A 23,956-nucleotide genomic window follows, 5' to 3' on the forward strand; every position below is an offset into this window, starting at 1 on the left:
TTACAGCCTGCTCACCACTGTGCGTTCACACTCGCTGACCTTGTCTAACACTTTCTCGTGTCTGTCTTTCCCTCCTTTGCTCATAAACTGTATGCTGACCCAGCTACCTTGCCAGAAAATGCCTCTTCTTGCCAGGGGGTGTATGGACATGTCTGTGTGGCAAAAATCTGTATATAAATGAAAAGTTACAACAAAGTTTCAACGACTGGGAAAGAAGCGTTCTTCATATTTTATGCCATATTTTTAAGTGCTTGGAGCTGAGACAGCAAAACAGAGCGAAGCAAAATGTCCTCTTTAACTGTGCTCTTACTCAATACATGGTGCACTTACTCCTTTAACATATATTTCGATTTAATGGACTTTTAAGCAACATTTAAGTATGCACGTCTTTCTAAGTGTTTGTGTGTTGTTATAGCCCCCAGTCTTCTTGCCATGAATCATAAATGCTGTACTTGATGTGGCTGGGAGTCTTTCACCACTAACTTTGCTCTGCTTCTCAAAAGAACCCTTTAACCTTTTTAAAACACACACACGTAAATTTAACTTTTCAGAAATGGGCCAGTAAAGTGTCCGAGTTGGAGACTCTGGGGCGGTATTAGGGATTAGACAAGTATGCGTGGACACAGAAGAAGCTTTAGGGTCGCTCGGCCTCCCTTCAGTTTGTGTCATGTTTGCACCTTTGCTGGCCAGGAAGTGGTTCAAAGCAAACTTTTTAAGTGAATTCAAATAAAGTTTAGTTTGGCTGGTCAGCGCTTAGTAGGTGCAGTGACACAAACTTTATATGTATATAATAAATTCAGGGAGGATGAGTTGGGAATTGCTGCAGAGAGAGAAAGGGAAGATTTTCCTGCTGTTAGAAGAACGCATACTGTTCCTCGACCTCCTACAGACTCATGAATAATACACAACGAGTATAACACTGTGTCTTACATACCTTAACAGGGCTGAAACCGCTAATGTAGAGGTGCTTAAACTGTGGGGTGGACCAGACTAGTGTGGGTGATAACAAAGTTAAACTAAACTGAATTAATTAGATTCTAGTACAGGAAATAAACAAATATCAGTTTGGTGATATATTGTGCTTACCTTTATTTTCTATTGCTCTACTTATATTATTGTATGCTTATTATTTTCTAAAATAAATGATGGAGTTTGAGGTGTGAATCCATTAATGGAGTAATTGTTGTAAGTAAGTCTGGAAGTTAATGAGATGGCGAGGCCTCTGTCGTCCATCAGTGTGTCTATCCATCCATCCCTCCCTCCACAATTCACAAAATTAGCTACTTTTCTTAGAGCGCTGAGCAGATTTTAGCGAAGATTGAACACAATGACCAACTAATGGATCCTTTTTCCAATTTTTATGCTCTTCTCCTCACTGAGTATTGCTCAGATTGCAGTGAAATTAGATTAATTTGTTTTGAATATGTCTAATTGAGAGGCTTCCTGCCTTCTTCATGGATTTTAATTCTCATTGGTTTGTACAGCGAACCAATGACAGCTTACAACTTTCTTTTTGTGCTTCACGTACTATATTAACCTGCCAGATGAGCTACTACATCATTGATATTCTGGTGGTCAAAGATCAGATGCATTAAACTGCTCATCATTCCTTTATTTCACATCAGAATAACCTTTTCGCTTTACCTTTTGCACCGGTGACCTTTACAGACCTCTAACTTCAAATCTCACCTTCTGCTTGAATTTAAATATTTTATAGTTCACAGTTAATAGTATATATTTTATGCACATGCATGCACATTTATGTTTACACTCATACTGAAAAAGCTGACAAGTTAGTCACATTAAAAAGCTTTTTTTGAACGAGGCAGTCATGTAAGTGTGAATTCTGGAGCAAACTCGCCACTGTAGTCACACAAATACACCCACTTCCTATTAAAGGATATTAAAAACAAGCTCTTTTTAAAATTTAAATCATATTTTGCACTTTTAAATGACAGATTTATTGGCACTGACTCTTTGCCCAAAGTGACAGTCTCCAGGCTTCATGGCAATATACCAAATGTCACATAGAGTGAAAATCAGGCCAGTGCTGGTCAAGCTGTCAGTCAGCATTTTCAGCTGCCTAACAGGGTTGCCAGATGTGCACTTTGAGCCTAAGTGAAATCGGTGATGTGGAAAGGTGCTTGAGCTCCCGGTTTAATTCTTTACTTAACACCTTTTCATTTTTGTTATTGACTTGTGCAGCAGATAAGCAGAGGTTACCAACCCAAGCACAGACATACATTTATTTTTAATGCTAAAGACTCAAAATAATCCAATATTTAGAATAATATTTTGCATCCATCCAGCACCTCCACCTGACAAGCCTCATTAGGAAGTGAAGGCAGGACAGCTTGGTCTACTTACTCTGTATTCCTTCTAACTGCAGGACTCAAGTGTTGAGAAAAACTACACATTACTTCCACTAGACCCCAAAATAACCCCTAACTGGCAGCACATCCAACTTAAATGCCAAAACAATCAGATGGCCCATAATTTTCTTAGGGTTGGTAAAACAAGCAGCCTTGCCTGCCGAGTAGAGTATTTACCTGCTTTGTAACACGCCAGATTCTAACTGAGTTTAAGGGTCAATAAAGGATAATCAGCTTTTTTTTACTGAATGGAAACCAAAGGGGAAAAGCTTCAGTGCTTCAAATTAGAGGGGTTTGCAATGAAGACATGCAGTCATTAAGTTATTATTTTATGATTGTTACAAGTACTCCGTTAGGCATGCATTGATGATAATCTATTATCTTTTTTTGTGTGTTTTGAATTTTCAGGATAGGAAATCATTTGAAAAAAATATTTGTGTTGACCCTGTCATTACATAATGGAAGCAATTAGCATTACCAATTAGCATCTCCACGCTTGAGAGACTGCTCTCCCTCTCCAGAGAGACAGGCAAACACTAAAACAACACAGGGTAATTATCTTTCATTAGTGCATTTGTTTTTGCCACATGAAAAGAGAGCAGATGGAAAGAACATTACAAATGTACCAGTGCTGTTAAACTGCAACTGCTGTTCAAGGCTTGCTGAGCAATGATGGTTATAACCGAAGAGAAATCCCAGATGAATTTGTGGGCAATGGTTTGTGATCGGGTTTTTGCGCGGCGCTACTGAACGTACAGTGCTTCTTCTTTTTGCATGTCACTGAAGAAAAACATGAAATTTGTTCTACAAACTTGGGATGTGTCCAGTTAAACTGTTTCTGTAATGCTGTTTTCAGTGATGTTTCAGTAAATTGAGCGGGTATTTTGCAGTTGCTTTCCTGCTTTTTCTGCATATATCATGCAGCAATTAGTGCATGCTACTAACTTTAGTCTTCAATTGTATGAACCCTTTCCCCATGGTTTGTAAAACTAGACGATATTTTCTGATTATTGAGCCGTAAATGTGCTGGCACTCACGCTTGTCACTAGAGTGGCATTTTTAGGCCTGTCAGTGGCGTTTGTCATGCATATCCAAAAGTTTTGGTAACCCGATGTGCACAGCATGTTTGACTCATATGCTAAATGAAAGAGCTGGAGGACCTACTGGCTTTAACTAGCCTTCACTGAAGTCTCCCTCGTGCAAACGACAAAAGGGCCACCATCATTTGTGCCAGCTCAAAGGAAAATTCCCTCCTTCTTGATCTGCTGCATCTCATTTATGTTTCATCAGAGTAGCATACTTTCTGTATGTTGCCTCTTCTTCTTCTGCTTTGCTTAGCAGCAAGTATAAAAGGGCTGTCAAGGGCCACATCCCCAACACCACTGTCAAGGGCCACGTGCTTCAAGCATATCTGCGGCTTCCCGGGAGGAAATTCAAACCAAACCCCTTTGGGGTTGCATCAGGAAGGGCATCTAGTGCAAAAATCTGCCAAATCAAAACATGTGGAGCTACCCATATGGAAAAGATATATATAAATCTTATAAAGTTTGTATCTGTCTTGTGTGAAACTTGTATGAAAAGCATATACGAGTGAAAATAGATATAAGATCACTTGAAAAATTATATAATGAAACTTGTATGTTTTGGATACTTACTAAAACAATGTATGAAAGTAATGAGAAAGTGGCCACTTTCATGAGTAAATCATGTAAGCCTTATATGATTTACTCATGAAAGTGGCCACTTTCACTTTACTCATGAAAGTGGCCACTTTCATGAGTAATCACATATAAGTTTTTACTATTTCTTTTCCATATGGGTACCCACTTGTGAATTAAGGAGCAGCCGAAAGTAGTTTTTAGTTCTAACTTCTTAGTTATTGATGTGTTGTGGTGTTAGTAGATGGATTCGCTGTCATATAAAGAGTCTAGCTAGCTGTCTCCCCCCATTCACAGAGCGTCTAGGAAGCTAAGCAAAGTGGTTGCTTCAAGTTTATTAAGTTTATGATGTGAAAATACTCTGTTTGTTTCAGTTGTTTGTATGCTGTGTAGTCAAGAATACATCATCTCAAAGAAGCTTTGTCTTGTTTTAAAGGGTTGCCAAGTCACTGATGACGGCTGGCTGTGTTGACTTTTATGGTAGTGCTTGTGGTGATGTGTGAATGGGTGGGTGGCTCAAGGCCCGGAGCCACTGGGTGGTACCCTGGCTCATGCTTTTGAAAAAAGGTGACTACACACAGCATATCCCATAATTTAAAACATCATTGACCGAATAAATAGAGGTCCTGTGAGAGAATTAAGTGTCTGCTTACAGCGTGTAAACTGAGCTCCCGGCTTTAATCAACTCCTCCCTGTTCATTCAGAAAGAAAAGACCTTTAATCTGAATCCAAGTCCTTTCATGTCAAAAATAGAAATACAATAATTGCACCCTGCTACATGAGAATTTTTTAAGCTGCACCCTTCCTCATATCTCTGTGTCCTGGTGTTGTTAGCCATTTGGGAAGTCTCTTTGTTTACTTTGGCTAGTGGTAAATAACCCCACATTCCCCAGTTTATTGCCACAGATCATCTGAAATGTTGAGGACTTGTTTCTGCCAGCTGGCCACATACGTTTCCGATCAAACAGCAGGTCCGTCAGGTCACTAAAGTCAAGCAATTATCTTCCAGTTTTATCAAGCAACTGGACTGAGAGTGTGAAACACATTACCAGAAGCCACAGGACTTGTTAAAGAGAAACATATTTGCCCGGTGGTCAGTGAGATCAAGGAAGCCTGGTTAACTTTTCTCAGAGTGAACTTACCACATCTTGGTCAGCCCACCCTCATTTCATGGACGTGAAAAAGTAAGAAGTAGTTTAAAATAGCTGACTTAAATATATAGCAGGGGAGATATAGTGGGAGGGCCCAGCCCATGTTCTTGAAACCACTACATGCACTTTTGGGGAACTGCATTGCAAGTTTTATGGAGCCTGTTTCCCTTTTTAGGTTCAGCGGAGTTAAACTGTTTTTTCTGTTTTCTAGATTCAGTTTATTTGCAAAAGTCATCTTTGAGTATATTTGAGACTTCAAAGCTGCACTTATTAATACGTCTATAATAACGATGTACTACAGGCAGCTGAAGGATTTAGTGAGAATTTACTTCTTTCGTAAAGCACAATTTAGCCTTTTCTATAACCTCTAGCTTTTAAGATTGTAGGAAGTCTTTCATCTACTTCAAAACCCTGACACAAAGATAAAGCTGATATTATTACAGTTACTGGTTACATACAGTACTTAACAAATTTACGTAAGGTTTTTTGTCACAACCACCCTACATTAACAATAGTGGTAACTACCTGCCGTTTATTACTGCCCTGTGGACTCTGCTGCTGTAACAATGGGGATTTCCCAACTCTGGGATTATTAAACAATATGTTATTGTATCTTACCAAAATCATTTTTAATTGTGTTTTCACTGTATTGCCACAGGTGGTCTAATACATTACAAATTAAAGTGCCTTGAGGCGACCGATGTTGTCCAGTCCAGTGTACAAGTTCAAATTTGGATATAAAAACATGAATTCTGTCATTTTTATTTTTTATCAAACTTTTTTAAAGTAGTATTCCTAAAATATTTGCGTGTTCTTATTTTTACAGATGGTCTAATACATTTGTTAGGCACTGTATATAAACAGGTGAGGGTGTCCTACACATATGCACAAAAACCCACACGTCACGTAGACGATGCCGTTATTTCACTGCTGTGCAAGTGGTGCAAATATTGACTTTATCGATTTCATTCCACTTCACGGCCCAGCAGCTTCTCCCTTTCTTTAATATGAGCTTTTCTCCCTCTATATTCTTCATATTTGGAAAAAAAAAAACACTCCTCACACAAACTAGAAAAAAAAATATATTTGTGATGAGTATTAAAAACATTTTTTTAGAGCGAGACTCCATACCTTAATGCACAAGCAAGACTTCTAGTAACAACCTCCACTCCCCACCCGAACAAAGCTTTAGGTAGCTGGTTTATATTTCAATTTGTCACTTTGTATCAGAGACACGAGACTGAAATAGACAGACAACCACAAGCACAAACTTTGACACATTTTGGTCATAGAAGTTGTTATTGTTACACAGCGCAGTTTGTTACCACTGAAACAGCTCGAAGTGAAACCTGTGTGTTCTGCTTTCAGTGGGCTATTATAGAATCGCACATTTTAATGCTCACATTATTACATTTACTTTCGTTTTTGCAAATTGTTGGACACTCTCAGCTGTTTTTCTTTTTTTAAACCTCGTAACAGGTGAAATAAATGCGATAATGTGTCCAGTTATCATCCTAAGAAAATACAATTATTTTAGAGCGTTTGAAGGATCATAGCCCGAAAAGCATTCTCAATATGGAATGTGGTTGTCCCCAGCGAAAAGCAAACGTCACCTGTGCCAAATCTCACACCTCTGTCTCAGAATGTGTTCTCCTCTGAAACCCACCTCTGTCCCAGTCTCCCTCATTACATTTTTGTTTCTTTCAACACCCTCCCTGCCGCTTATATGAAGTCAAGTGTACAAAAAAATTACAGCTAACTTCTCATCAAACAATTCCAAAAAAGTTGGACGTTATAGGAGTCGACGCTTTTGTCGCTGTTGTCACGTTTACCCTCAAAACAACAGCTTTTTCAAGTACTAAAGCAGAGATGTACTGTAGCAGTGTAGCTGTAACCCTGTACAAATGTTCTGCTCCGCTGGGGAAACCGCATTTTCCAGATGCTTTAAAAAGACATCTTGAGTGAAAGCAACACAAAGTTAACAAAGTCTTTATCCAAGAACGCGTAGCGTCCAAGAAGTTGTTCTTTTTCCCGTCCAGTTTTACAGTCCAGACTGAGGTTGAGTCCCTATTCTTCCCACAGAATTGCTTCTACAAAGCAATCAGCAGGTGTGGTTAGAGGTGTTAATTACAGGGTTGGAGAGGGATGATTTGTATCTGACTAGTGTTTGTGTGTCTGTGTGCAAAAGAGAAAGTGATGGGCTAGATTGTAATAGTTTATACGGTGTCTACTTTTTAAAACCAGTCAGAGAGGTTTCGGATGTATCCAGTATGAAGTTAAATGGGTTGCTGTTCATAATTTAGTGTTACTTCTTACAATTACTGTGTTGGTACATCCCTTAAAAAGCCATCACTTGTCTGGCCTGGTTCATTGGCACAGATCCTGGTTGTGTAGCATTTCCACTGACCTGCCCAGAACAACTTGCCTGTCTTTTGGCCCACCACCACTCTGCTGCTGCACCCGTCTGGTTTAGACTGTACTGAATTTGTGCCAGCTGGACCTGCCGTTCCTTTGAATCCATCCATCAATCTGTAAAAACCCCTCTAATTTTTTTCACCCAAATTTTCACCAGAGGTATTGCAACACTCTCAAATCCTGCTTTCCTTTTTCCATTTTCTTACATTTCTGGCCTCCATCTTAATGTTATGTATCACTCCAAGTCCCCCCTCACCCCTCTTCTGGTGGAAGTGTTTGCATAAACCTTCCATCTAAATTCTTTCCTGGACAGCAAACAGATGCAACTTCTGTGTTGTAGTGCACACTGCAGTAGACATGTGCGACACAAACAAATGTGCCACTGGGTATACCGGCCGTGCGATCTTGCCAGCTGGAACGTTTGCCCCTAATCACTACGTGCAATTCCATTACATCCTCAACCACGCAATTTCAAAACCTCTCTTGTATCCTCTATTCAGTCGCTTGCCTATTCATCTGCGTGTGTTACTGTTTATTCATGTTTTTTTAAAAGATCTGTCTGTGTGTGTCTACAGAAAGTCAAGAAGTGTCATCACGTCCACAATTTTGCGAATGCACTTGCGTATATTTATGTCTGGGTTTGGAGCACAAAAGATATGTTTGAGCCTCTTTGCTCGACAGCGAAGACGACCCTCAAAAATTTTCTGTCTCTCACTTGTGCGTTTCATAACAGGTTGTTTCACATTTACCATGGAGCTTAGTGTCATCTTTTCTATAATTAGCCATTCAATTCTAATGAGGTGTTTTTGAAGGGCTGAAGAAAACCACTCACCACCAGCTAGCGTAGCTCAGCCCACATTGCCAAATTAAAGAGAAGCTTGATCTTTAAGGCCAGGCTTAGCCTGAGCCAGCACTCACAGATGGTAGGCTAGTGCACTTTAGTGAGTGGTAAACATAGAAAACATTGTGGAAAAAAAGTGGAAGTGCAGGACCAAGTACGTTTGCTTTATCCTTGGCAGTTACACAGCATTGTGTCTGAGTTATTTTACATATGAGCAAAAACACGCGTTACTGAAAACATGCAGGTTACCTTTTGCCCTTTTTTGTCCTTTCATGTCTTGTAACGTAGAGAGGAGTACTGGAAGTCTAGGGCTGCGGCAAAATGAGAGGTGCCAAAGGCTTTTACTCAGGTGTGTGTGTGAAGGTGGACACTGATGAAGAAGAAGATGACTTGTATCAATTGGCTAGACAGAGATCGAGCTGGAAAAGATGGGCAGCAGGTTAGGATGATTAAAGATATAGATGGAAATGTACTAACAAGTGAAGAGAGTGAGCTGAGAAGATGGAAGGAGTGCTTTGATGAGTGGGGAAAATGAAAGAGAGGAGGATGGAGAGAGGAAAGTAAATGAATGAGGAAGTGCAGAGGATTAGCAAAGAGGAAGTGAGGGCACCTCTGAGATGGTTTGGACATGTGCAGAGGAGGGATAGTGGATATACTGAGCGAAGGATGTTAAATATGCAGGAGGTAAACCACAGAGAAAGTTTGTTTGACAGTACAAAGGATAGGATGAGATGGTGGCAGATGATCACATGATCTGCTGTGCTTTTAGACAGCCATCATTAGCTTACCTACTAGTTTGAGTAGTTTCCGTTTTAGTATTATAACTAATTTGGAGCCATAATTAGCCGTTTGAGGAAATGCCATTTTTGACACTTCACTTAGACTTCATTTTTTTTCAATCATGATAGTTCCTGTTTAACTCTTTTTTTGCCACCAACTGGTGAAAGTATTATTCAGAGCTTGTACAGGACATTATTAGTATACAGTAATCAGTAGTATCCAGTATAAAAGATTTTTGCCTTTACAGTTACGTGCAACAGTTTTATTCTATTTTGTTCGTCGTTCGTCGTAGGGCGATTGTGGCTCAAGAGTTGGGAGTTCGCCTTGTAATCGGAAGGTTGCCGGTTCGAGCCCCGGCTCGGACAGTCTCGGTCGTTGTGTCCTTGGGCAAGACACTTCACCTACCGCCTACTGGTGTTGGCCAGAAGGGCTGATGGCGCGATATGGCAGCCTCGCTTCTGTCAGTCTGCCCCAGGGCAGCTGTGGCTACAACTATAGCTTGCCTCCACCAGTGTGTGAATGGGTGGATGACTGGATGTGTAAAAGCGCTTTAGGGTCCCTAGGCGGGACTAGTAAAAGCGCTATACAAATACAGGCCATTTACCATTTGTTCCAGGTTTTTAATCAGTTGAAGTGTTATATGTAGAAATGCTGCAGCTGTCAGATAAATGTAGTGTTGTAGAAAGGAGGATCGTTCTTTTCAGAAGAACCCTAAAAATGCTTCATTACAGTATAAGGACCTCAAAATAAAATGAGGTAATAAATGTACACAGTTAATACCACACCAGTGATTCGGCTGCGGACAATCTGTACCAAATGTGCATTAATGGAGAGGTACCCATTGCTTAATCACACGCTATGCTGTACAAGCTGGTGCCGTGCTGGTCTATTTATAAGAGTAGAGGATCCCTCTGGGTTGGTGTAAATAAAGGGGTTGAAGGACCAGCTCAAACTGGACTCATGTGGGTTATTCTCTTCAAAAAACAATTTAAGCTTCCCCGGCTGTGTTGCTCTGCAGAGATAGAAGCCACGCCCCTCGAGTCGAGCTTTAAAAGGGTTTGTGCGATCCGGTCGATGTTTATGCTGTGGAATATTAAGTGCTTTTCAGGGTACCGGATGGAAATGTATGGCGTCCCGCTTGGCACTATATCCTCATTTGCCAGATGTCCTTTACTTTACTGCTTCCTTTATCTCTTCTCTCCCTCTGTTTTCTCCTTCTGAAATCCCTCTGACAGTGCCACCTCCCAGACTAGAATCTTAATGAGTCAGACAGATTCCTGCCTTTATATTTATAGGGCGAGCTACAAGCATTTGCCTGCACAAAATCTCACAACTGACACAGCAATTACAGGTCTGTGCAGACTGTCTGCGTTTTTGAACCGTGACCAGGAGGATGTGACCAAAAATGACCACGACCTGCTTGGAGTTGCAGTTAGACACATGGAGGAGCACCGCTGTTGTGCGGCTTGGTCCTGATGTTTCCTAAATAGAGTACATGTATTGAGGTGAGAATATAACTAGGATCCAGACAACGCTGACTAAGCCAATAGTTCAGAAATTGGGTAAGGATGCAATGTTCAGTAGTTTTACGGCCCATATCAACTCATTACTCAGTACCGGGTTCAGTTTTCAACATGTTTTTAAGGTGCTTGCCAGTCACAGACCATGAATGAATGCCAGCCATTCACAACCAAACAGCCTAGCCACAATTAAGAGCTAATTGTCCTAGCTGCCCTCAAATGACAACAAGCTGACCGTCAGATGGTGTTTATGAATGAAGGCTAGTTATTTCTTGCTGCAGTTCTCTGACTTAATATTTGGCCTGAATTTGAAGGCATGCCCGTGTTTCCAACAGGCCAGTCGAGGGTAAGAGAGTTTCTCTCACCTTAAGGCCTTGCTGCTCCACCACTGCGCATAAATCAACAGCGTCGGCGGGTCGATGCCGTGTTTGTTTGCCTCTGCCTTGCATGCCTGTGTACAGTAGTGATATGTGTGTGTGTGAGAGTGAGCGAGATCTGTCAGACTAAGCAGTGTCCCTGCTGGGAAGGTGGATACAGTACAAGGTTTTAGTGTGCCGCCTCTAACCTAGATGTGATAAAGGCCAAAATGTGACCACGCCTTAATACGGCACAGCACATTTAGCACTTGTAAGCCTTTCTAATGCCCTTTCCCTCTGCCCCTGATGACAACCAGAGAAGGAGTACTCTTGGCAATCCATTGTTAATACAAGGGAACCCACTTTATGACGAAAATTATGTTCTAATGACCCATAATAGCCATATATTTCTTCACTGCTTCTCCTTAAAGCTTGTGGTTTGGGTTTCATTGACAGAGAAGTGCTGAAGTAAGAAGGCATGGTAAAAAAGGGAAATGACTAAAATATACTCAGAAGCTAACAATACCACGTGTATTATCAAAGATTCTTTATCATAACCAGTTAAATTTAATATACCGTGGTAACTGTTAGCTATTGTTGATATGATATGATGATATGTCTTTTTACACTAATTACTAAAAGAAGGTTAATTATAAATGAATGTAAAACTTAAAGCCCTGTCAACTCACAGAAAGTTCCTGGGCTTAAGACATCCTGGTTTTCTGGAGCCTTTCTGGAGTTCTCCGTGTGCCTGCCAAGGTTTTCTCACCATTCAAGGGGAATGTATATTACGTTTTTTTTGTTATTCAAAATTGGCCATAAGTGTGGATGTGAGCATAAACGGTTGTTTGTCTCTTTGTGTTAGTCCTGCGACAAATTGGCGACTTGTCTGGGATCTACCCCGCCTTGTCTAACTCTGAATTGGATAAGCGGAAGTATGTGGATGAATGGATTAGCGATTGACCATGTGACTGTGCATATGAACATAAACAGCTGTCTTGCTTTGTGAGCCTTTTCATAGACTGCTGACTGGTATTGTCACTACTGCGCAATCTGAGCAGGGGTCTATGCTCCAAGATCTCCATGCACTTCTTATTTTATCTCTAATTGGACAGACATTAATAGAATCATAGTCAGAATCTCTATAATGGTAAAAGTGAGTTTGGACACTGGGCCAGAAACCAAGTTTTACAAAAAAATCCACCTATGATGAAGACACCATTTAATTGAGAGTTGGAGTAGCTCTGCTGGAACTGAACTATCTAAAAAATCTTTTCTATACCAACCGAAGCATCCGTTTTGTTATTATGCTAAAAATGTTGGTGTTCATTGCGAAAACTGTACTTGGAATTCAAAGAATTTGATCAGTACTATTACAGCCCATTCTTTAATATGACTGTCAGCTGAGTGAACTACAGTTTATAAAGTGAGCCTTATACGACAGTTTTACCTCAAATACCAGCCTTGTTTAGTGGATAATTACACTTACGTCAAATATTTAAATGACCACAAAGTACATAAATGCGTCAGCTTGTAAACACTACAAACTGGTTAATGTTTGGGATTTGCCGTTAAATCTGATTCCTAGACTTTGAAATTCCCCAATTTTAACTGCAGTGAGGAGCCTGTTCGGAGGCCTTCATCTACAAACACTGCTTTGCTGTTCTTGGAAGTGCGAGCTACCATCTGTTGTTTATTGTTCAGTTGTTGCTCTTTACTCTCTTTCTGGCCACTGTGGTCCATTCAGGCGCCAAATGCCTGTCACTGCATTTTAACCAAACTGTTCAAACATTGTCACTCCATTTCACTTTAGTTGATTACACAGTTTTTTAATCTCCATATTAAAAAGTTGTTCAACTCGACTGATTTGCCGTGAACATGTTTTTGATTACACAAGCGCGATATCTGATTTCTCAAGTGTTCTTCAACAAGTGTGTTAAAGTTCTCTTCTTCACTGGCTCAGATCAGCGTCACCAACATGTGGTCCACACATGGCAAGTGCGCTTTATTTGGCACCTGATGAGAATACGGAAAAAATAGCGCGTATTGAGAAGCGAGCGTCCCTGCCTGTGTGCGTGGAGCGTCAGGAGGCAATGGAATGATGTCATGTGGTACAAGGTGGTCTGCTGCAGACGCACATCCTGTGGCTTCTGTTACCAAAACTGCAAAATGTCCTTGACTTGCATTTTAAAATACGCAAGCATTTTTCCTTTTTTTCATACGCTGTGAAACACACTCACACAGACGCATGCACTTTCTTTTTTTGTGCCCCCTAACTTCCACATTCACTTACATGCATATATATCCCGAGACAAGAGAGCCCAAAACAAGGGAGTGGCCATGTCCTGATCCAGCAGTGGTTTAACCTGGCACTGACCAGTTCTCTAGACCGATGGAAGCTGACAGCAGTTTCCTTCAAATGAGTATTTATGTAACAGATGATGCATGCTTAGAGGTCAGGGCCCTGCCACCATCTACTGTGTGATTAGTGAGTGGTTTGGGGTTTCGGTGACACATGCGAATACACACACGTGCATAAAGGCACTCATCGCATACATGTGAAGCTGACAAGCTGACCTTCATGTGCATGCACATGCCTATTTTCTGATTGGACCAAGTCTCAGTACAGAAGAACACATACTCTATGTATGTGAAGCACATGCCCACTGGCAGCTGCTGTACTCTACAGCTGCACATCACTGCTGTTTATGGAAAACAGTTAAATCCAGAGAGGGAGACTCATGGTTTGGATGAGTTTAATTCTTCCGAAGTTGCAATTAAGCTAGAAAAACATTTCCAAAATATGATTATAATGATGATAAATTAGCTTAATTAAAGCGAAGCAATTACCTCATTATGATATCTGACTAGCTTTGTGTGTGTGTGTGTGTGTGTGTGTGTGTGTGTGTGTGTGTGTGTGTGTGTGTGTAAAAATCAATGGATTTTGGCTCCTTCGTGTTGTCTGTGTAGGTTCTCCATTATCCAGGTCAAGTATACTTAAAGTCCAGTCACCTTCTTTCTAAGCTCCGTAAGGTCCTTTGTATTCCTTTACTGGCAGTTTATGATATATTTCTATGTCTATGAAATTTCAATTGCTGTAGTTATGTTTAAGATTTATTTTATGAGACTTATTTTTACAATACTTTGCAAAAGTGTTGAGTTTACCCCTCATTTTTTTTTAATATTTCGCTTGCAAGTAGCCCGACTTTATTTGTCATTTTTTTAAAAATGGTCTTGAGCAATAGTTCTCCTGGCTTTCTGAAGCTCTTTCAAAGTTTTTCTGTGGACACTGACTGCCCGTTCACATATTTTTAGACCAGTCCTCTTGCCTGCCCATTTTCAGAGGACATACTATCTTAATATTTTTTTGTTAAACCACTTAACACTTACCTGTGAATCATTCAAGCATGAAAAAAGCTCTTAACTTAAACGATTAGCCAGTGTTGTGTCTGCCCATAACAGAAAACTTATCAACAAACCCATTTAAAATAGTATCTTTAAAGTACCATGTTGTGTAACTGTATTCGCTTCATGTAAGACAGGTTGACAGGCAGAAAATGTTATTTTTGCACCAACACGTTATTTCCAAAGTGCTATTGGCTGAAAACCTGGCATATCTCAACACGCTGTGCAGTGTGTCTATTTAAAAAAAAAAAAAATCTGATGAAGCTGGTCAAGTAGAGGACAAATGAATAAGTGACAAGCCTAAAAGAAACGATCTATATCAAATGAGCATTACCTGAAAGTCACGTCCTTATGAAATCCAGCAAAGACACGAAAGAGGACCTGAGAGATGGATCTGGCCCCTAATCCAACTGCTGTTCGCTGAAGCCTGATCAAAAATGATCTCAGTGGAAGGGTGGCTGTCAAGAAGCTATTTTTAAGGAAGGGGAACGGGGAGAAAAGGCTGAGGTATGCCACCTTCATAGGTTTTGGACTGGAAATAAGTGGCAACAGGTCTTGTAGAGTGATGAATCTAAATTCAAGTCAAATCGTTGACAGTATGAAATCAGGAGAGAGATACAAGAGTGTTTACAGTCATCTTTAAAATATGTTAGAGGATCTTTCATGATTCTGATCTACTTTTCAGCCAGTAATATTGGGGATATTTTCAAACTGTATGGAATAATGACTGTAGAAAAGTACAGTCAGGTTTTAAACCACTGTACAATGCCATGTGAAAAGTATCTGATTGCTAACAGGTTCTTTTTTTTTAGAAGGATCTATGACAATGATCCCAAACACATTGTCAGTATAGTAAAAGTATACCTGAATAGAAAAACCCAACATGGAACACTATCAGTTGTGGTTTGGCCTCCTCAGAGCCGGGATCTTAACGTTATTGAAGCCGTGTGGGATCATTTTGATAGAGTAAAAAGCAGCTGACAAAGAAGAGCTTTGAATGCCCTTCTAGAACGCTGGAGAACTATTCCTGAAGACTAGTTACACAAATTAGAAAAACAGCGCTTGCTTTTTTTTTCTTGACGAATAAGCAGATATGAATAGTGGATAAACTTGCTCACATGGCTAACTGACCATTACATATGTCAGTAGTGTACCTTATATCTGGAATGGATCACGTCTGTGCTGAAATCACACCTCTCTGTGTCAAACAGAGCACTGTAAAAGTCCTAGAAAGGTCTTTTGTTGGGGCCCATGAGAAAAGTCGCATGCTTCAGTTGACCACAGTCACATACTGTGTAGGGCTCTCACTTTTTTCCCCCCCCTCTGGAAATATTTTATGACATGGTCTCAGTTTTGACAAGGCTTTCCAAAAAGCTATTACAAGAACCAAACTTTTTCTGCACTATAAGTCTCTTATTCCATTTCATCATTTCGCTGTGCATTGCTGTTACATCTACCTCCGTCTCATCATTCTTTGAAAAGCCTTTATGTTTCTCTCTTCTTCTCTCTTCTGCCCCTCACTTCAGTGTGAGACTTAGCACCACACAGGGGTGCTTTATGCAGTCTGTTTGTTCTGCAGGACCAAGCGTCAGCTCTATCCCGGCCTTGCTGGTGAGCGAAGTCTGATGAGAAATGCTGCTACTGCGAGAGATAGACAGCTACTAGATATTAGATCTGAGACTCGAGCGGTTCTGTGCGTGTGCGCGAATGCTTGACAGACGTACGCCGACACACATGGACACACAAATTGTTATTATTAAAGTGCTGTCGTAGCTTATAAAAATATAAAGAGGAATGCATGTATCTCTCGCCATCGCTGAAAAGTCGATGATTTTTTTTCACAGCTGGATGAATTTCTGAGCCAGCACATCTGTCAAGAAGCAATAAAGCACCATCACACTCCCTATCTTATATACTTTTTAATCATTAGATCCATCAGGTATCATTTTAGATAACTCATGAATGAGTTTCTAATTTTCATTAACATTCAAATAAGTACATATGTACTCGTATCTAGGGACTGCTGTAACAGTGTGTGTGTACGTGCATGAGTGCGCTTTCTGGTGGAATCTGTATGCTTTTCTCTGTTGAAGGCACTTTGCAAAGGTCATTGGAAAACCCCTATATTTCAAATATTGCAATTCATCTTCTTCTGCTGACCTCCAGAAAGGGCTCACAAACTGATTAGGTAATAATTTCTTCCTGTTCACTGTCTCCCACTCCACCCCTCTTGATCCTTCCTCCTGACTTTCTTTTCATTTCCTGTGTGCTGTATAGTATAACACCTGGTTTTTCTGAATCTGTTTTGTGCCACATAACGAAATGTAATAAATCACAAACTCCCTCTCATTCCTCCTTTATATAGCTTTTTTCTTACCCTTTCTCTTACATCCCATTCTAGCATTTTCCTATTTTTCCATCCAGAACTTTATCCAACCCCCCAAACACCCCCACAGGGCACGTGGCAGAAGGCGATTTACATAGCACACCACAGACATTCATGGATTCTTGTCTGAGAGCTTGCATGCTCTGTTTTTCTCCTTTCAGGGTTTAAGAGACCATAATATGATATGTGGTTGAAGAGAGTGCATTGACATTTGGGAAAATGCACATTTGTTTTCTTGCCAAGAGTTGGATAAGAAAATCGATACCACTGTTGTGTTTATGTGTGAGCTTCAGCCAGTGGCTGACTTGCTTAGCTTATCATAAAACAGGAAACAGTGACAGGAAATAGGAAAACAGCTAGTCCGGCTCTGTCAAAAGATAATAAAATCTGTTGATGTGCATCTCTAAATCTACTAAGTGAGATTCAGATGGACTAAAAGTGTTTGGGGCTTTTTTCACCCTTGATTAAAGCAAGGCCTTCTGTTTCCCATTGCTTTCACGCTATACATTAATCTAAACTAACTGTTTCCTGGCTCAAATTCAGACTTCCCGTAACTTACAGACTGGGAACTTGTAATAGTTTTCGTATCGTTGAGTGTGACAGTGTTTAATTTTCCCTGCATTTTTGAGTCAATCTTCTCGAGCGTTCAGACACTTTTCCTGATTCTCTTTCAGATCCTTTCAAGCTAGCTGTTCTGTGCATCTATAAATCTTCAAGGCTTTCTTGGTGGCTACACGCACATCCGAGCATAAAACCTAAAGCAAACAGATAGCCGGCACTCTGTGAAAACACACCCAGTAGGAGAAAATTCTTCAGGTTTAGACTCATGAGCCATTTTTGAAATTCTGTGCGACACTTACATGTATGTAGCAAAGTTCCTTGGCATTTATAAGCAGCTGTTTCTCTGGCTTAAGGCTGCTTTTCTAGTTTGATCAGTGGCTATGTGGGAAAAGAACCCTTCATGACTAACAGCATGACATGCCAAGAAAAACAGAAAAAACACTAGATGTTTTTATTATGTACAGGAAGGCATGAGTACGCACCCAGCTCTTTGTCTTTTGACATGTTTATCTATGCTATGCCTCAAACATGATTCAGAAGCATCACCACTGATCCCAAAAAGATGTGTGTAGGATGTTTAAAGCTTCAGCAGTTGCATGGTTGCAATAACGTATGCGTATATTTTTTTAAAAAGTGTGTTAATGAAAAATATTCAAGGGGACCAATTATCTTTATCAGAGCAGTTATGCATGATTCATAGTGCAAAATATTCCTTTTTCATCTTATTCTATTCCTTAGGGGATGAACTAAAGGCTTGTACTATCTGAAAGAAGCTGTCTTAGCACCTTTTATTGTCTGGTAATTTTTCCTTTAAGCCAACTTAATTTTGATTGGTTCCTCCTTATAAACAGAAGATTTGAACCGCAGGTGGGTGAAGCTACTGAAACCGAATGATTACGACAGTCTGAAGCCCGAGCTGTTGTCTCACAGAAATAACTTGGTCATGTGCAGGCCTGATGGTCTGAAACTTTGACCATGTTTAATATGAGCATTCCAGCAGTGTGCATGTAAGAAAATGAAGAAGAGCTTAAGACTCATAACTGGTTGTTCACAAAAATTCACTTTTTCTGTTTTGTTTTTTTGCTTATGTTTCCCACATATCACCAGGAAAACCATTATCGGCGCAGGGATATACAAGATAAGCACAGCAGCAGGCCACCAAGCCACAAACAAGCAGTTGCATGTTGGGAAAAAAATGCGCTCTTTTTTTCAAAAACTGTTTTAGCTTGGTCTAGGCTCAAGGCCAAGGGAGCTGTATTGTAAACAAACAATTAAAGCAGGGTGTTTTTGTGTCTTTTCGTAGCTTCAAGCAGAAGCTTGTGTCCCCAGAGAAAATGTTGTGGTAAATTTAAAGAGTAATAATTGTGATCTTGCCGAAAAACACTGTAATAAAGCAAACGAAACAAGGTCTTTTTTGCTTGAATAGTACAAGAAAAAGCAACTGTTTTTTTTTTCTGTTTCCGGAATAACAAAGCCCTAATTTCACAGTTACAGTGAAAACACTTAGTAACAGTTTTGTTTTTAACTATAAAAAGACCAGTTTGAAGCCAGATGCTAGACAAAGCCATATTTATGGGATCTTAGTGCTCACAACAAGGCAATTGTTTAATTGAGTAATGAAACTATGATCTTTCAGTCATTTCCAGCTGTGTATTGCTCAGTTGTCACCAGTTTTGTGTTGGTGTAGCAGTGGGGAACAGCCCTTTGTGCAAGATGCATTTCCACATCTGGTGTGTGTTTATGAGTCTAAGCTGGTGCAAAGTAACAAAGGGTGAGTAGTTACCCTGCTTGCGGTTGGCTTTTAATAGGATAGTTGGTGTTGTTGCTGTTGTACATATGGGTGTACCAATATTTGTATCTAAAAATCTTAAGAAATTTGAAGGACTTTTAAGACATTTTCATTACCAACTAATATGCAGTTCAGTCCAATATATAATATATATATGACTCAAACAGTGATTGAGTTATGGAGACAGGAACATCTTCACTTTTCACCATGATAGTGATCCAAAACACACTGCCAATGCAGTAAAAGCAAAGCTGAATAAAGAAAAAACACAAATATATATATATATATATTTTATCTTATTCTTCCCAGTTAAATTTACCCTTCATTCTAATTTGTGTTGTACAGTTATTTCATTTTTAACCTTAATTTATATTTTATTCCTTCCTAGTTAAATTTACCCTTTTAAATTTTTCATATTTATTTCCTATCTTATTCATAGCCTTTTCCTTTTTTGTTTTCTTTAGGTCACGAGCAGTTGTCCAAGCATTTCACTACATATCGTACTGTGTATGACTGTGTACGTGACAAATAAAAAAAATTGAATTTGATTGAATTTGAGTATCAGTCATGGATTGGCCTCCCCACAGTCTAGACCTTTTTTGTGCCACGGACAGGTTTATGTTTGTGGGCCGGACTTTAAGGTGTCGTGGATAAATACAACAAAATAAAACCAGTACTAATACCAAAAAAAGAAGATTTATTAAAAACACAAGGGAAAAGACCCAGGGAAACTGAGTTAACGATAAAGAAATAACGCTAAAAAATGATAAAAACCCTGAAAACTATGATTTTCACACCTGAGCCTCAACTCTCGCGGGCCGGTGCCAAACGACTCACAGACTGGTCCATGGCCCAGCGGTTGGGGACCGCTGGTCAAGACTTCAACATTATCGAAGCAGTGTGGGATCATCTTGACAGGGAATGAAACAAAAGTCAGTCAAAATCTAAAAAGAAGAGCTTTTCAAGAAGCCTGAGGAACTATTCCTGGAGAGTATTCAAAAGATGACAAGAAAGCTTCCCCTAGAGGAGGGGTCCCCAATCCCAGTCCACGAGGGCTGGTTTCCCTGCAGGTTTTAGATCTCACCCTAGGTCAACACACCCGAATCACATGATTAGTTCATTACCAGGCCTCTGGAGAACTTCAAGACATGTTGAGAAGGTAATTTATCAATTTAAATCCACTGTGATGGATCAAGGACACATCTAAAACCTGCAGGGACACCGGCCCTTGTGGACTGGGATTGGGGACCCCTGCCGTAGAGAGTTCAGGCTATATTGAAGCACAAAGTGGATCATTCCAAATATTGACTTTCAAGCTCTCTAGAATTTTACAGCCTTTTATACTGCATTTCCATTTATATTTGCACATTTCAATAAATTTCTGCAACTCTAAATAAAAGAAATGCACTATATATTTATATATAGCTTTTGTTCACATCTGTAGTCTTACACCAACAACTATGTTTTTATATGATGCCCCCCTTGGCCCCAATGGCTATTTTTGTTCAATTAAACAATCTAGAAGTCAGACTTAAAAGGTCCCCTCCATTTGACTTCTTTTGTAGGGTTATGTGGAAAAAATCACTGGTCAGTCAAAGTGGCCCCCAGCAGGCTCTTTATCCATAAGGACAGGGTAGCAAGACATCTGGTGTCGTGCCTACATGACTGCAAGAGGAGAAAAGGTATGTACAAACTGCACAAGCACGAGTGCCCTTTAATAAGAATTATCCAAAATTGGCTGACAAAGCATTCAGATTATGAGAAATCCTCGAGCGCATCACATCTGTGACGCGCCAGTACTTTGTGTCTCTTGCCGTTGCGCAAATACTAACATCACCCACAGAAAATCCCAGAGAAAGAAGAACATTGTTCCTCGCATCACTTCTTCACTAGCTGATGAGGATGATTACGCTGCTGACTTTGACTGTGTGGCGTCAGACTTGTCCAATTTTCTACTTCACGCTTCATTTCTTCATTTCAAAGCCACCTCATTTCGAAGCGCGTTCAGCGCTCGTAAACTCTGTGACAGCCTGCCGGATAGACTAAGGTCTCACACGGTCACGATGCATACCTAAGAAAAATATTTCAATTCGTTTACTCATAACAGGCAGATGGAGAGTAGTCTTTGCTGTGGGCTGTGAAATTTGGTTCTGAAAGGGCAGCGAGTCCCTCAGTCCAAAAAAAACCCCAAACAGATTTAAAATACAAGAGTGCAGCAGCAACGTGGCTTTGGGGCTCTAAGAAGTGAATGCATATCTGCTCATCGCTTTGCTTGATTAAATTGCCTCACTTGATTGGATGACTGCTTCTAGTCCTCTCCAAGTTTGGAGACATGAAATGGCCTGCTGGGGGTCCCGTAAATCAATTGATTTTGACAACTGTAAAATCTACTGATGATAGTTTGGGAGAAACAGCTCAAAGTGTATTATTTGTAACGTCAATTTTAGCTGCACTAATGTGCTGATCAACCACCCAAACATCAGAGAAGCGCGACCGTAAGAGTTGTGTTCTTCAGTTCAAAAACCAGTTATCATCTCTGTCAGTTATACTCCTCTTTTTTTTATTATTAATTCTTGAGTCAGATGTCTTTGTTCTGTGTTTAACATAAATCACTGGAAATGTTTCAGCTTTACCTCTTCTTGTTCTGTAAATTATCTGTTTTATTTTGGGCTTTCTTGGCATTCCCAGCTGCACAGCCACTAAAGTCAACACTGCTTTGCTGGGTCACCAATTTCCTGGTACTTCCCTGTCATACAATATACATGGTGGCAACCACTGGTGCCTGCAAATCATATACCAACAGTCATGCTGAACGCTCCCATCCCCTGCACATCTGCATGCCCATGTATATGTTCTTACTATATTTCAGCAACCAAAATTTTAAGGGAGCATCAAGTCCACAAATTAGGCTGCCGACCAGGGTTTGGTCTTTGGGCACCTGGAATAACAGAGCAGTGGCTCTGCCTTTCTATTTATATCACAAACTTGTCTGATCATTGTTGATTCTCAAGTGACTGTGGGATTGAGCTGAAGCAGGGCGAAGTGGGTGGAGACCCTGACCCTCAGCTTAGCTTCCTCCTGTAATTAGCGACATGGGTCGCGATTCTCGTCTTAATGGAGAGCGACTCCCACATGTGGGATCAAAGGGTCGGGTGACCGCGCACCCTCATTTCACAAGCAAACACACATAGAAAAGCCTGTACTGTATCTAACTCCTGCACACTGGCTTTGTTTGCCTGTGCAGACAATAGTGACACAAGTGTTTAGTGAGGGCTGTAACAATAGACGTGTGGAGAATCTAACTGGGTGTGTTTTTACACAGATTGGTCAGGCTGGAGTTATGTCACTTTTGACTGGACTGAGGAACATCACGTGATCTCTGTATCTAACAGTCCTGCGTTTTCTTTTCTCTGCTTGAGTTTCAGCACACCGACACCTTTAATAGTCGTTTCCGTCTGGTATAGAGAAACTACAGGATGTGGTTACACATGAAAGAGCTTAGTCTTCACAACATGGGGAACCTGTAATCTGGTTTCACACACTTGTAGAACATTCCATGGCTGCAGCTCTGTAACCTTCCATCAGCGCTTTCAGTCGCGTCCCACAGCAAAGCTAGAGGACTCTTAACTCCAACCCTGTGCCTGTCCTTTTGGCCTTGCTCTCAGCAGCCATTCCTGTGTGGTTTCCCACTCCCACCTCTGCCTATTCTGGGACGTGTTCTTTCCTAAGCTCTACTTAGCCATGCTGCCAGCTTCGCAAAGCAAATGAAATGGTCTACGCTCTAAATACATGTTTATAAAATTCCCAAACTTACTGTAGCATTCCTGGAGTAGGCCAACAACAACGGAAAATTCCAGAGTCTGAAGGACTGATTCTGGGCTTTGTTGACAGAATACAATCCTAAAGACCAAAATTTCCTTCAAACACTTTTTTCCTCCAGCTATGTTGGCGTTCCACCTGTGTGTTTTGTAGTACCTAACCTCCAAATGTCTGTCCACATCTTAGATTTTTATTTTGTTTGCTTAGGAATTTGAATACGGAGGTCTATACTTGTGCCTGTTTTAGCTGCGGGCGCGACAGTAAAGCCAGTCTTAGCTTTATTGTTTGAAGTAATCACGATAGAAACATCAGACGGATGCACTTTTACCTTTCTTCTTTTCTTTTTTTATACCTGAACTTTTTGATTTAAGAACAAGTGACTTTTTTTCTTCCACTGAAGAAAAACAAATCAGTTCAGCTAATGAGGTGATTAATTGATGTGCATGGTCACTTGGTTTAAGAAGTTCCTGAACAGGGGCAGCTGCTGGCCTGGTGTGTGTGTGTGTGTGTGTGTGTGTGTGTGTGTGTGTGTGTGTGTGTGTGTGTGTGTGTGCGCTTGTATTAAAATGTAACTGAATGTTGTTGGTTTTGGTGTGAGTTTTAGACATTAATATTCTTAAACTTCTTGAAGATTGTGAGGCTGGGCTGTGATTCCCCTCAACACATTTCCATTACTCTTATTAGTTCTTGTGGGCTTCTTAATCAGTGCAGAAAACAGCATCTTGTGCATTAATGAATTTCACATTTTCTTTGCTGCATCAATCCTGTTGCGTACTATCTCAGCTTGAAGCTGTACGATACTTACTTTTTTCTTTTTTTAATTTTTTGGGGACAAAATCTTTTGAAAATCTGTTTTGGGAGACGATGTAACAGTAATTTACAGAATGCTGGCATCCCCGCATG

At 40.3% G+C, this 23,956-nt stretch overlaps 1 protein-coding gene across 2 annotated transcripts in view; it reads left to right on the top strand.

Annotated features, from left to right (window-relative positions):
* The window catches only part of usta (uronyl 2-sulfotransferase a), a 56,943-nt gene that overhangs the window by 3,402 nt on the left and 29,585 nt on the right, over nt 1-23,956 (top strand). Inside the window, exon 2 of one of the 2 annotated variants that reach the window (XM_005914553.3) lies at nt 20,800-20,916. The exons of the other annotated variant lie outside the window; for it this stretch is intronic. Within the exon in view, the coding sequence (XP_005914615.1) occupies nt 20,800-20,916 (117 nt within the window). The remainder of the gene's footprint in view (nt 1-20,799; nt 20,917-23,956) is intronic. 2 annotated transcript variants of the gene reach the window in all.

This window comes from Haplochromis burtoni, unplaced genomic scaffold, assembly GCF_018398535.1.
Source record: "Haplochromis burtoni strain Fernald_Lab_line unplaced genomic scaffold, NCSU_Asbu1 Contig_8, whole genome shotgun sequence".
In the NCBI taxonomy this organism is placed as follows: Eukaryota; Metazoa; Chordata; class Actinopteri; order Cichliformes; family Cichlidae; genus Haplochromis; species Haplochromis burtoni.